The sequence below is a fragment of the Hevea brasiliensis genome, chromosome 17, assembly GCF_030052815.1.
Source record: "Hevea brasiliensis isolate MT/VB/25A 57/8 chromosome 17, ASM3005281v1, whole genome shotgun sequence".
NCBI lineage: Eukaryota > Viridiplantae > Streptophyta > Magnoliopsida > Malpighiales > Euphorbiaceae > Hevea > Hevea brasiliensis.
The window spans coordinates 58,087,045-58,102,274 of NC_079509.1; the positions used below are offsets into that span (position 1 = coordinate 58,087,045).

The 15,230-nt window shown below is 34.0% G+C and overlaps 2 protein-coding genes across 6 annotated transcripts; one reads left to right on the forward strand and one right to left on the reverse strand.

Moving 5' to 3' along the window:
• The first annotated feature begins 1,621 nt into the window (after positions 1 to 1,621).
• On the forward strand, positions 1,622 to 5,992 carry LOC110649519 (uncharacterized). Of its 5 annotated transcripts, none has more exons than XM_021804108.2 (10): positions 1,622 to 1,805; positions 1,888 to 1,957; positions 2,202 to 2,269; positions 2,953 to 3,014; positions 3,898 to 3,979; positions 4,087 to 4,320; positions 4,925 to 5,053; positions 5,151 to 5,212; positions 5,300 to 5,416; positions 5,754 to 5,992. In XM_021804108.2, coding segments are annotated over exons 1-10 (876 nt in total). In that variant the 5' UTR covers positions 1,622 to 1,754; the 3' UTR covers positions 5,755 to 5,992. The 5 variants fall into 5 exon arrangements, with proteins under 5 accessions (XP_021659800.2, XP_021659797.2, XP_021659799.2 ...); XM_021804105.2 differs by having other exon boundaries at positions 5,772 to 5,992; XM_021804107.2 differs by having other exon boundaries at positions 1,623 to 1,805; positions 5,778 to 5,992.
• A 283-nt stretch (positions 5,993 to 6,275) lies between these two features.
• Positions 6,276 to 13,704, reverse strand: LOC110649518 (golgin candidate 2). The gene is made up of 10 exons (XM_021804104.2): positions 13,499 to 13,704; positions 12,182 to 13,351; positions 11,420 to 11,530; positions 11,222 to 11,281; positions 10,423 to 10,480; positions 8,526 to 8,581; positions 8,265 to 8,357; positions 7,345 to 7,470; positions 6,911 to 6,958; positions 6,276 to 6,812 (listed from the first exon to the last, which is right to left on the reverse strand). Exons 1-10 carry the CDS (start codon positions 13,550 to 13,552, stop codon positions 6,471 to 6,473), a joined length of 2,118 nt encoding a protein of 705 aa, XP_021659796.2. The 5' UTR covers positions 13,553 to 13,704; the 3' UTR covers positions 6,276 to 6,470.
• Positions 13,705 to 15,230: the final 1,526 nt, after the last annotated feature.

The window sequence follows — 15,230 nt, forward strand, 5'->3', positions numbered from 1 at the left end:
AAGATAACTTTGACGTGACATTATTGATATTAAATTACTGAAGCACGTTTCATAAATAAAAATTTCAACTACTCTTCAAAAATTTTCAAATTAAATTAATTATGAATCTTGACTCAAGTCATTAAGTCAAAAACCCAAATTGAGTTAGCATCAAACGAGTAAAAAAAAAAAAAAAAAAAAAATATATATATATATATATATATAATAAAAGAAATAATTTGCTTCTACTCAAAATATGAATTTTTGTCATTAATTTGTTGAGAAAATAAAAAATACTAAATATAAAAATCATATATTTATTTTTTATAAAAATAAAATTACGTGATTTAAATAGGAATGTGTTGATTTAGGATGTTATTTTAGAGGTCGTGGTAACATTAATTGGAGTCGTTGGATTGAGATTGTTAGAGTTTTAAAAATAAAAGAATAAATTATTATTAAATCCTTGTAATTTATTAAAATTAATTATTTATCCTTTCTTTTAAAACTCAATTAAAAATATTATATATTTTATAAAATCAAATTATTTAATCTTAAAGTTAAAGTTTATTAAACTTATTTTAGTTTTGAATATTTGTACTGTTTAGTTATTATAATTTTAAATATTCATAATATTTTTTTTTATAATTTTAATTATTTATATCATTTAATTTATTTAAATAAAATTAAAATAAGTTAACTAACATTTTCTTTGATAAAAATCTAATTTAACTAACATTAAATAAATTAAAATAAGACCATAAAATGGATATAGAGAATAAAAAGGACTAAATAATTATTTTTAATAAAATATAAGGATCTAATAATAATTTACCCAAAATAAAATTAGAGAGAGAAAGGATAAGGTGGTGAAAGCAAAGCATGCAAAAAAGATTGGATAAGTTTGAAGAGAAAAAGGAGAATCCCATATATTTGTGTGATTTAATAAAATTTTTTATTATTTATAAAAAAATTATTTTTAATAATTTTTTCTTATAATTATTATTAAAAAATATTTTTTTCCCAAATATCAAATTGTGAAACTACAATGTACTTTTTTTAAAAAATTTATCCATATTTTTTATTAAAGGAATTTTTAACAAAATATAGGTAAATAAAATAGCAAATTTATTTATTTTTTGCGTGATTTTATATAATTTTTTTAAAGTTATTCATATATTTAAATAATATTTTATAAAAATTATATTTCTTTTATTAATTGGACTATAAAAATAATTTTAATATTATTAAGTTAATATTTATTAATATAAAAAATATTTTAATAATTTTATTATTAATATATATTTTAAAATATCTTTAAATTTAGTATATGAATTAATTCTTAAACTCTATTTGTTGTACTCATAATCTTTTATTTTTACCTATAACTTCTATGATCTCTTTTTTTTTTTTTTAAAGCTATTACACTCTTAACTTTTTTAAAATTTTTATGATTATTAATAATAAATAATTAAATAAATTATTAAATTTAATCTATTTAATATTTTTCATCTATGAATTTGGAAAATAATAAAAAGATGCAATGAGTCAAAAATTAAAAGTCAGTAATATATATCAACGGTCAAAATATGTGAAATGTTTGTGGTTTTTATAGTCAACAGCGTTGCTGCTGTGGCAGCCACACAGACGCGAGGCTTGAAGGGTTGAAGCCAATCCACACGCTACATAGGAATAGAAAATTGTTTTTCCTTCCTCTAAAACCATAACCCAAGAACTATAATTACAGTACACAATATCAAACGACGTAATCCAAAATGGGAACAGTAATCGACTCCCACTTTCTAGCTCTCACTGCCATCGTCACTGTAACTCTCTGCCCCTTTCTCTCTCAGATTCTTTGAAGTTTTTTGGCTTATTTTTCTTTTCTTTTTTTTTTTTTTTTTGTAGGTGGGATATCAGTTGCTATTTTTTATAGTCACTGCTATTCTCAAGTTTGATAAGGTCACTGACTTTGCTGGTATCTTTTCTCTATATCCCGTGTTTCAAGGCTCTATTTTTTTGTTTTCGCAATTCAAGTTTGCTTTTTTTTTTTTTTTTTAGATTTCAATTCTCAAGTTTTGCTGGGAATTCGTTGATGGGTTACTGAGAAGTGGCTGGATTTTGATGAATAAAGTGATATTGTCATTTATATTAATGCAATCTGATTCCTCGCAGTAGTTAATAATGGCTTGACTAATTCTGTTTGGTTTTTGTTATCTCAGGAAGCACGAATTTTATAATACTTGCTGTGTTGACTCTGGTTTTGAAAGGGGCATGGCATTTCAGGCAGGTATGCGTGTTTTCTACCCAGCTCTCTGTTCCATTGATGTCTTTATATTGTCCTTCTGGGTTTTACTCATAGGCCATATATTTTGGAGTATAGGTGAGTTGGATTTGTTGTCTTCTTACCTTCTTAAATTAAATATTTTTTGAACAAGGGTTAGTTTTGGGTTTCTATCTCTATTCAGTTGGATTATTTTGATATTTCCCTGGATATTTAAATTCTTAAAGGAAGAAATACCATGCACATTAAAGCAATTTTCTACATTTTAGTAATTTAATACTCTGGAACTTCTGGATGTTATTTTAGTAAACCTTAAGCTTTTGTTTTTCTTCTTTTAATTTCTTTAGGCCTAAATTGCTACTCCTTCTTCTTCTTCTTCTTCTTCTTCTTCTTCTTCTTTCTTTTTTTTCTTCTTTTTTTTAAGGAAAAGAAGATAATGGAAATTGTTTTCAAAAGACATGAATTAATGGGTGTGTGGCTGAAGTACACTAGATGATTATATGAAGTGCAAAAAAAAACTATTACACTAACAGCAAAATCTACTAGATTATTAACAACGGAAGAATCAAACGTTAATTTATTAGAAGGTCTGTTTTTGAAAATTGAGTTTGTTTTGTTATATTTGGATACTGATGTGGGCTCGTTGTTTTTTTATTCCCTATTTATGATTTTGCTATTCTATTTTTCAGGTAGTTTTGAGTATACTAGTAGTACTGTGGGGTCTTCGCCTGGGATTGTTCCTATTAATGAGGTATTAATAACCTGGCATTTCATGACCATTTTCATACTTAGTATGCACTTCCACTTGGTCATGAATTATTAAAGTTTTTTATTGTTGCATGAGTTGCTGAAGTGTGTTTGATTTGTAAGATTAGTTTATGTGCTTTGTTTGTTGGTTTATTAATCGTGCAAGTTTTTGAAATCTGTAGATTCTAGCTTCCCATCAAAATTCACATCAATTACAAGTTTCTATGACATCCCTGCTGGGCTGTGCCTTTTAGTGGAATGGTTTGTCTTGCATAGGATGTCAAAGGTACTTTGGCAGGTTGCCTATCATGAATGTGATTCAAAAAGCATAAATTGCCTAAAATATTATAAAAAAAATGTCTTACAATTTTCTCATGGAAGAAACATAGAAAAAAGAAAAGATGGAAAGAAGGACGTGCATGGGAAACTCTTGGAAGTTGGAAGTTGGAATCTTTAACTGATGACCCACGGAGCTTTTATACACAATTACACAATTGAAACTTAAAACCATTTTCTTTACTAAAAGGATAGTTAAGAGTTGTTACTTCCTATGAAAAAATAGTTGTTTATAAAACTAAATGATGAAGCAGTTGTGGAAATTATTCTCATTGAGTGATCCCCATCCCTATACTCCATGGTATAGCAGCATATAAGCTTATAAACACTTCCCTATGATGTATTGAGTTGGTTATATATATATTAGGCATTTTATCATTATTCAACCTTGTGGAGTTAGAAGAATAACATTAAACTCCATTGCATGTTTAAATATGCATATATGAATGTATGCATGGATTATCTTTTATGTATGCGGTCAAATAAAAATCTCAAATGCTGTACATTAATGAATTTTCTTTATGATTTAAGATATGGAATGTTGTAAACAGGATTCTGCAGTGGGGAGAGGATAGACGCTTTGATGAAATGCGTGGTAATTTGGGGAGATTAGCAATTTTCTGGATATTTCAGGTTTTTGAGCATTCTTCATTTTACCTTTAAATCATCTGTCTTCATGTTGATGGTCAGTGTGGGTATATCTTGCAATTGGAAATATTTGATCCTCCCCTTCTCTGCAGGCTGTCTGGGTTTGGACAGTGAGTTTACCTGTAACAGTAGTTAATGCAAGTGACAGAAATCCATCTATTCAGGCTGAGGATATAATTGGATGGCTTATGTGGTCTGTGGGGGTTTCAATTGAAGCTGCAGCTGATCAACAAAAACTGGTATTCAAGAACTCTCCAGAAAATAGAGGAAAATGGTGCAATGTTGGACTATGGAAATACTCTCGTCACCCAAATTATTTTGGCGAGGTTTGCCCTGAATTCTTATTTCAATACCGCTATCTTGGAAGCGGTGCCACTTATTTTTCCTGCTGCTTTTTGTGAATTATGATAATGTAATGCTGCTCTTACAATAATTTTAAGGTGTTAATCTTTTTTTTATAAATATTATTAATAATTAATAATGCCTATTTCAATGCTTTACTGGTCACATTGCAAAGGATAGACTTGGTGGTAATTGATACATGCGCCATCTTTTACTTCACTATGTTATCGCTATGCACCTGAATTTGATGATAAAATTAACAACAATCATGTGGTTCTAGGCTTCTAGCTGCCTACTTCTTTTAGCTTAATAAATGCAAGGATAATGAATTTATGTTAGCTGTGGATTTGGATAGATGAGTAGACCTATGATATGAACCTTAACTGAGTTATCTTATGGCACCGGAGGATTGATATACTTTGCTAATATTAAAATGTATCTTTTCTGATTTTTTTATTCAGCCCTTTTAATGAGGAAGTGACCTTAGTTTTTCTTTTGGTTATTGAGGAATACCTGGCATTAAACATACTCTAAAGCCACATTTGATCTTTCTTCATTTCACTCCGTCAAAGATAAACTTGTGCACAGATTTTCCTCTGGTGGGGAATTTTTGTGGCTTCTACTCCTGTGCTAGAAGGTGCTGAGTGGCTTGTAATCCTTGGGCCGATCTTTCTCACACTGTTGCTTTTTTTCGTCAGTGGCATACCATTGCTTGAGGTTTGCTTTCCTTACACAGTTATACTAATCTTACTGTTAAAAATCACCACCATCTCTCAAAACGGCTGATATGTACAAACAACATGAATGATATCAGGAATCTGCTGACAAGAAATTTGGCAACGTGGCTTCATATAGAGTGTATAAGAGGACAACTAGGTTAAGTATTTCATTTCTTCTGTTCTTTGTTTTGTTTTGAATGAAATTTGGAGGAAAAACCAGCTGAACTTACATATTCTGTTTCAGCCCCTTCATTCCTCTGCCCCCTGCTGTGTATGGGAACTTGCCTTCGTGGTTCAAAACAATTTTCCTCTTCGAATTTCCTTTCTATAGTCGCAGTCTTCCAAATGAGGGTACAACATGGTGAGACTACTGTGTAACTCAAAAACCTATCTCACCCTAGCATGTGATTTGATCAATTTGCATTTGAAATATTATGCTTATTCTTCATGTAAACTTGCTGCATTCCCAGCAATGGGCCATAACAGCATCTGCTTCAACACCACCATTCTTTATTGCATATGATCTTTAGATGCCATCTGTCATCTTCTGCTCTGTCTCCTTTCCCAATCTTCTTAACTGGATGAAGCCAACCAATTGCTGCATTTATAATTGAATTGCTGTTACAATGGTGTTCTATTAGCAATTTTGACTTTTCAATTATTTTCTCATTTGGTTTCCAATCTGCAATGTTTTTAAGACTCACCACTTGTGCAAGGTGTAGAACAAGCTGAGTAGGAGTCAGCAGTGGATTGAAGATGAGTTAGAATTTGATTCTTTGCAACTGCTCTGGTTTATAATAGGTTCTGTTCAAGTTATTAGTGCTAAGCTCTCAAGTACTTCTGCCTTTCAAAGTTATATGTATTAGACTGTACATTCTCCCCTCACTTGGATACCTATTGACTTTTGATTTATAAAGCTGCCCAAATACTTATTGAAGGTGCTTTTACATCCCTCCATGAGACAATAGGGATATCAAATTGAATTGAAAATCATATTCATTTTAGTTTGCATGTGTCAAGAATATGAGTGTTAACCTAACATGGCTAATTCACAGCTAGTAAGCATGGAAACTTCTTTCTAAGAGTTTTTATAGTATTGAGGAACACTTAAGATTTTATTTAAAAATAATCATGAATCCACCAAATTGATATGGGAGAATACGCTTTTACATGACACGTGGCAGTGACTCTAAGCAATTAAAAAGAATAGTTCATAATGATTAAAAAGAAAAATTGAATAGATTATATTACTTTCTCTGGTTGATATGCAAATAGTTACAAGTTACAATCCTAGTGATGCATCGTCTTATTGGACGTTAAGAGAAAACTACACAAATTACACCCCAGGGCAAATGCACACCTCCTAAAAGCTGAGGCAAAAAGAAATTGGGGTAAAAGAACACCATAAACACAAATTACAAAGCTGCAGTGTTATTGATGTTTTCCAAGGATATAACAGCACCAGATCTGCTCTCATTTGAGGCTTGTGAATGTGTAAAAAGAATGTAAATGACCCAAAAGTGTAGGCATACAAGGTAAAGCAGGGACCATAATTTTGCTGTTGGATTTCTCCTTACAAACACTGCACCGGCCACGAAAATCGCATCCAACTGCTGAAGCAGTGATCCCAAATGTTCACTTCCTGATCGAATTTTGTCCTCCAATAGAGGTCTTAACTTTGAATTAGGGGTCTCCCATGTCCCTGATTCCACATCCCTTGGAATTGACCTATTTTCGTCAAGCAACCTTGAAACTGCCTGTGATGCATTACAGCATAAAGAACAAATAACAATAATCAATTAATTATCCTTTTTTCAGTCATTGAGACTAATGATTCTAGGCACAAATAATGTACCTCTATTCTGAATAAAAGGGTTGCCTTCTCTGAGGAGAGTGCCTCAACCTGGCTCATTAGACAGAAACATAAGTTCTAGTATTTTCACAAGCACTGAAATTTATTTCTTGTAATTTATTTGATGACTTGAAATGAAAAATACACTGCTATCGAGTCCATTACTACTGAATTCCAGCCACTAAGCTCAAAGGTGAAAGTTGTCTTTTTTTTCTTTTAATTTGTTTTTTATGTTTCCACTTTCCGTGTCCCCCCCCATTCATTTGCATGCAATCTGGCATTTTTGGCACAGTTTATTCCTTGCTGTAAATCACAGATGCAAAATATGCATACCCTAGTGTATGACAGTTGCATACACTTGAGCGTACAGACAAAATTGAGTATCCATATTGCTAAAGTTCACCTGCATCATTGCGAAAGATGTTGGAAACACAAACCTGGGCTTGTTTCTGAATTAAATGATCAGTCAACTGAGCAAGCCTTCTCTTAAGCTCAATTTCTACTTCTGTTGGATCCTCTATATCCTTCCTTGTCATTTCAACATTTGCTTCCAGCTTCTTTGCCTGAGATAGATAATGTATACAAATAAATAACACCAATCGAAAACATAAACATTGGATCTGCCTAAATGTAGGAAGAAAATCAGCCAAACACATGCTCAAGACAATTACTTATGTTAACCCATCAACGAAATAATACTTCTGCAGCATAGATACTGGTGTACTGGGAGGGAATAACTCCTATCGCCAATAATCACAGTTGTCAATGAGATCAGGACACAAAACCAAAAACTTCTCTCTCTCTCTCTCTCTCTCATGGAACCCAAAAAACTAAATAATCAGATATAGACTAGTGCAAGTTAGTAAATGAGCCTACATAACACCACTTGCTTATATGTAAATTGCAAATGGTTTGTGGTCAACTAGCCAATGATTTTTCAACCCAAAAATCATTAGTTATCACATTTTTCACAATCATGTTGGAAACATCTACCAAAACAACATCAATATATGGTCATTCATCATTCATGACAAAAATTGCGATAACTGCATCAACCTCATGACCAGTTCTCCACAATTTATTCTATTCTTGTCCTTTCCCAGAGAGGCTTTTCACTAACAAGAAAAATCTTATGTTTATCTCCTCTACTAGACTCATGCTACACACATAAACTTACACAAATGTCTGAGTTCAAAGCATTTATCCTCAAACGAAAATGCAAATCAACCAAAATGCTTCTAGATTATTACTCAAACGTATAAATATTCATGCATCTAAAGAAATTGGCCTCACAAATCTTTTACAGCAAGTTGACAGGAAAGAAACAACATGCCGTATTCAAAGCAGAAAAGCTAACCTTATCTTCCAGTTTCCCAATTTTATCGGTTAAAAAGGAGTACTCTGCTTCAAGTATATCCCTTTCAAATTCAATTCCTTTGGAAGCTGCTGCCTACAAATTTTCCAATTAAATATAAAGATCACAAAGTGGCCAAGAAAAAACTGTTCCCTTAGACAAGCTTTAAAAGAGCAAAGTGAAGCAGCCAGCCCCCTGTGAGGCTATGACACCCTTTGTCCTCTGTTTATGTACCAATATGATCACAGTAAAAGCATAACTCACTTGGTTTAGATATGTCCCAGTTTGGTGAGTCTTGGAGACCTTCCTACTGAGGAGTTCTACAAGAAGAAAAAAAGTTTCAATGATTTATAAGACAAGCTGTATAAGACAAGATAGATTTCATCATAACGTCAAATCAACCTTAAAATCTGATCTATATTCATTTACGGTAAGACTATCTATTAGTGGATGCCTGGCTGGGGCCAATTTTCAAGTAAAATCAGTACTACCACAATATCATTTACATCATAAATGCACAAACTTTTATTTTATTTTTAGTTCTATGTCCTCAATCCAAAGAGAGAGAGAGAAAAAGAAATCAATAGAGGCAAAGCAAGAAGGAAAAAAGAAAAATTCAACTAGTTTTTCTGTTTGAAAGAAATTATTATTTGCTTGCTAGAAATTTCTCCATTAGGAATCGCATCTATATGTCTTGCAGCAAGCTGATCAACAAGAAAAAGGAGTGGAAATGCTAGAACTACCATATTTAGGCCTTAAATGACAAAATCTGCTCCTAGAACTTCATCAATGAGAAGTTGAAAAGAAGGAACCAAGAGAAGCATTCACACATTTTAAAGATAAAGCAACCAATAAGCATAAGGAATTTCTAGCCATGACTGTTAAAGGGAAAGCAGTCAATAAATCGCCCCCAATTGACTTTGTCATTCCACACCAATTCAATGGTCCAATTGAAGAGATGAGTATTGTAGTGTCATCATTGTTATTTCTTAGAATGGGAAGAAAGAGGTATCAAGTTGTTTTTAGTTCCATGCACCAGAAGAATGTACAAAACCAAGAGTTTTTGCCATTTAGGAATTTCAAAACTTGAGGTTGAGTTTTCTCCAATGAGGGTAGAATGATGCATCCAAGGAATTCAAGAAAATTCACAGCCAAATACTCAAGAAACTTGGGGTAATGGTTCAGTTTTAATTTAGAGTTTATAGGGAAAATTATAGGGTACTTTCTTGTTCTTTTAGAGTTTTATTATATTAGCACTGTCTATTAAACTCTTGGGGGAAATCTAGATTTCTATAACAGCCTTTATTTAGAGTCCTTGTTGGTTAAGGATCACCTTTTGGGATTACTTAAAAATTTAGGTTTTCTTTTGAAGTCCAAATCCTTAAGGTTAAGGATTACTTTCTGAGTCTATAAAACCCATGTTTGTAATTTTTTTAAGAAGTTTTGATAAATACAAACTCCACCAGTTATGTTTTGAGTTGCATGAAGCAATTCAAACCCTATGTGTGATGCCTAAGAAAGTTTGCATGTGAAGCCTAAACCTTTTATTTTACTGTTCACAGCCTACAAATCTTCCTTTCTTATTTAAATTTGCTTCTCAATACCATCCTTTCACAAACCCTAGTTGTTTCACCTAAATCCCGCTCATTTTATCCCTCAAGTAAACCCCAAATTCAACCTTAATTCTAAGACCTGCAAGCTGTCTTGCATCAAGTGAAGAATGACGGAAAAGATTAAGGATTAACTACAGCAGAAAAAAAAAAAAAAAAAAAAACACTATGAATGTTGGTGATGTAGAAAATACTAATTGCTATTGGTTGGAGCAGCAAATTATATTTTAACATACATGTTTATAAAACAGATAATGGAAATGACTAGAAGAGGTTGAACAGTGCCATATATATATTGAAGGAGGAGGAAAGGAAGGAAATGGGAAAAGAATGGGGTGATATACTCAAACTACTCTTGAACGGCTTCAAACTCAAAACCAAAATAAGCAATGATTCATCCTAAAAAATTTAAGAAATAACAAGAGTGTATAGGTACTAAATAAAACATAAACAAACCATAATCAATTCCTGCAATATCTGCTATAACTAGGTAGAAGAAAAAGTCATTTCAACATTCATTCAAATAACCATCAAAATCCAGGAGAGCACACCTTCATGAGCCACTTCTTTCAACTCAACCTGTTGTCGAAGTTCTGCAACCCGATTAATCTGGTCCACAAGGAATGTACAAATAAATAAACTCATGTGCATATATATATACACGCTCACACAAGCACACACATGGAATCTTGTGCATGTGCATGTCTATGTAAAAAGGCCATAGCAAAAAACCCAGCATTGCATATGTCATCATTGGAAAAATAGCATCTTGTAGATTGGCAAAGCCCCATAATATATTTTCATCAGCACATTAATTGACTTTTCCACTACAACCCTCACCCATCAACTCGGAAATCATTCAACATAAGATTTCTAAAGGATAATGTAAATTCATGCATGAAATGTGATTCAAAATCACCAATGTAACATGCCCGCCCGCGCCCCCAGAATAAAGAAAAGAGAATTTTATTCAGGAAATAAAATTTGATTCATTGATCCACAGAAAAAGAAATTGAAAGTTCCATCATCAGGTGATAAATGGGAAATTTATTATAGGTTACAATCTCCACTGTGAAATAGTGAATCAACATGTCCATTGAAGTTTTTTTCAGCTGGAAGACCAAGAGCCAATTATAGGGACTTTGGGCTATCCAGATACATATTTCATGAGGAGCAAAAAAAAGTAAAAGATCTGGGTAAAAATTTCACATGAGATCTGTATTCTATACTAGGGCTGGATGCTTTCTTCAATTACCACTCCACAAGTGGACAACATTCTTCTGAAAAGAATTCAGAAAGAACAAGATGATAGGTATATCAAATTAGCCATTTGAATCAGATTTACCATACCTCCATCTCAAGATTCTTCTGTGCAGTAGCAAGGGATCTTGCAAGATCAGCATTTGCAGTCTGCAATGACATTTACCTTTAGAAGCAACTACATTAACACTAAATATTTGCATTTAATTCTATAAAGATATGTAAAGGATAAAGAAAGAATTACAGCCCAAATAAACTTAAATGACCATATGAAACAGGTCAACATACCTCCAGTTTAGCCAAGCGAGCTAGGGCTTCCATTCTCGTATTATTATGTTTCCGCTTTTCCAAATCAACAGCCTCCATTGTTTCCATCATGGTTGTCTGAAGCTCTGAAGCCTAACACAGTAAAAAAAAGGTAAGATTATCTGATTAATTAGCACTTAAAAAATAAAGGATAGTCTGATAAAAGTCCAAATTCTATCAAAATAAAAAATCATGTTGCAAAATTTAAACCAAAAAAACAAGAGAATTGGCTTCAGCTGTAAGTAATAATAATTTGTGCTCAATGCTCCCGTGATGTAGGGCATAGGTGAAAATTTTAGTTTCTCAGTCTCAATGAGTTATTGTTATGAAAGACAAGAATGAACTAGTGCTACTGCTTATGCTGCACCTTGCATATAAGGCTGATTCAGGGAGTTGGGTTGCAAGGACAAGGTCTATGCATACTCACTCAAAAAGTCATCAGCAAATCCATAACCTAAATCAACCTGTCCTCTAATCCTAACTTAATTTCAATACGATATAAAATTATTAATCTAACATGCTAGATCAAATAGGTCGCCACAGATACAAGTATTCAAGAAAAACAAAATTAAGCAGAACAAGTTTTCATGGCTCTTGGTCAAGCGCATAACAGAAGACAACAGATTCACAATTTTAACTTTTCCCAGTCAGAATGAAAAATGATTTCTGTTAAGGAAAAATAAATGGAAAATCAAAATGACAAGACTGACTTAATAGAAAATCTCCAAAAAAAAAAAGTCTTACCTCCTGTGCTTGCTGTTTTGCTCGTTCTTCCAATATTTTCTCCAAGCTTTGTTTCTCTCCTTCTAATCTGGCAACCATATTCTCCTGCTCTTTGATGATCTCCACAGCTTTAGCTGCTGCTTTCTCAGCCAAAATCTTCTCTCTCATCTCCCTCTCTTGTTCATTGTCAGAATCAGATGTTGCCACTGAATCACTGTCTGAATCGGACCCTGCATCACTTGTTGAAGAACCTTTCTTCAAATCATCTGAGACAGAACTTCTAGATGCACTACCAGATCTATTCTTCCCCTTTACAGTACTTCTCAGTCTATCATAAACATTGCTCACTCCCTTCTTCACATCAGATGCCGTACCAAGACTCTCCGATACCGATGACATTTCCAAAGAATGACCCTTTCCCCCTCGTAAAATATTCTCTTCAGATATATCCTTAGATTCAGAAAGCCCCCCATTTCTCTCATATCCCTTATTGCTCTGTTTTTCCTTGAGATTAACAGCAATGTCCTTATGATCCACTTCTTCCCTATCCAAATTCTTCGCGTCACTCTGCAATTCAACACTGGAAGACCTTGCAGAAGATGTAGACTCTTCCTCATCACTCGGTTTCCCGTTTAACCTATTTCCCAATGCAACATCCAATCTCTTCTTAGACTTAACTCCTCCACTACTCTTCAGATTCATCTTCCCCTCTAGCACTGACAAATTTGAACCAGAACTCCCCTGCCTCCGACCTCCATCCTTCCTCAACCCTCGAATCGCAGATACCCCATTACTGCGATTCGAAGGAAATGAAGGAGAAGCCTGAGTTGGAGTACTAAGAAGCTCAGTCCAGTCACTATCAGTAAGGGTAGGCCTAGTTTTTGCAGAAGGTTTTGGGGCATTTGCAATCTCCTTATCTTCTCCATTGCTATTACTACTAACATTACTAACATCACTGACATTGTTAACGTTAGGATCAGTACTCAATTTTCCAAAATATTCATGGCCATTACTATTGATCGTTTCATGAGTTGTTTTCTTTTTCAACTGGTCCTTCAACGACACCGTTCCACCAGCACCAGCACCAGCACCTACTCCTCCTCCCGTTTTTGTAGGTACATGAAATTTTTTATCCTCAGATCGCGATGGATTCTCGTTCTTCTTCAACGACTCCGCCGCTTGCTGATCGATCTGAGCCATCACGGCCACCAACAATTTAATCCCAATTAACCCCAAATTAAACAAAAATAAAATAAAATAATTCTTCCAAAACAACACAGGAAATAAAAATTCCAAATCCAAAAAACAGAAAATGGAAAAAAATCAAAGGAAAATTGCCTGTTCAAAGAAGGTCTCAGCGACTTTGAGTTTCGAGGAGATCCAATTGGCCATTTTTTCCCTCTCACCTGTTTTGAAAGATCCGAAATCGTCACTGCTCGATACGCATATAGCGCATTTTAGCAAAAACTCTGTGAGAATGAGTTGCAGAGAAGGAATAGACGAAAGCAAGGACAGAGATGAAAGGTAGCGGGGTGAATGCTAACGTGACAGATACGCGCGATTTTTAACTGTGGATTATTAAGAGAAACACACAGCTGATAGGATAGGAAGTGTTTTTGTCTGGTTGGGAGATTCCGGTTTGTCTGTGACGAAGAAAACGTCACAGACGAGTGATTGTTGGATTTTGCTGCACGTGCCCTCGGAATGACGCTTCGCACGTGCATGAAAACTACTAGGCAACGATTTTTTGTTTGGGCTTCGGCCTAGAATTGGACCTAACACTTGGTTGGATAAGACCCGGCGGCCCAGCCCGACTAAAAATGAACATAGCAGCTGCTATGAATGATCACACCAAGAAGAGGAAGAAGAAGAAGATGATGATGATGATGAGAACCAGCAGCGAATAAAAATGCAAGTTCAAGATTCCTCTGCACTTTCGAATATACAGAAAGAAGGACTAGGAGGACATGGCTGAGTGGGTTCTTGTTATGCTTTTTGATGTCACATTCCCCCAAAAAGGACCATGTACTTGACTCGGATAAGCAAGCATTTGGGCACCCAATACCCGAACCTAAATTGTAGTATGGTTTGACAAATGACTCGATCAGATGCATGGTTTGGGCGTTAACCCCTAGCATTTACTCAAGGTTGTTGGTTTGCCCAGCACGATGGAAGCCTACCTTATCAGCCAATTTCTCTATAGAAAGAGTTGTCTGCGATTTCAGGACCCAATATTCCACCACTACTCCAAATTTGCTTGGAATCGTAGCTTATAGCTTCCAACGTTTAAAGGGGGGAGAATATGGGGTATTTAAATTGTATACGGTTGTAACTTTGTAAGGGCGAAAGGGACATTTTATAATTTATTTTATTTATGTAATTTTAGAGGGTGTGACAATTGAAATATAGTGATGTCTCCTCCAGCCAATAGTGACTTTATCCCTAATGCTCTTTAGGGGGGTAGGAGAAAACATCACTATGTCTGTGTAACACCCCTATATATGTGTAGTGCAATGTTCTGATGATCGATGTCGGTCCGGATAATTAAGAAAATTAGAATCATGTTTAAGACACCTAGAAAATCCCTAAATGGAAATAAATAGTGTTTGTTTATTTAGCCATAACTTGATGTAGGAAGGTCCAAATGACCTGAATTTTATACCGATGGAAAGCTAAGACATAGCACTACAACTTTTATGAAGAACACAAATCCAAATTCTAAGCATAACCCATCCAAAAAGTGAGCTGCATTCAGTACACCAAAACTACCAGAACCAAGAAAGTGCCCAGAATTCTGGGTTTGAACTAATCCGACCAGCCTTAGAAAAATGACCATATCTTAGGTTACAAAACTCCAAATGGAGTGATTCAAAAAGGAAATTAAAGCTAAGACAATAAGGAACAACTTTGATGAAGGACACTTAACCAAATTCCCACAGTAACCAGACCAATGGAATAGAGGGGACTAAAACTGAAAAATTAAAAATTCTCTTAGGAGACCTAGAAATTGAGATAGCAATCAAGGCCAATAAATTAGGTACTCAAAATGTAGTATGTGGGTGTAATTGGA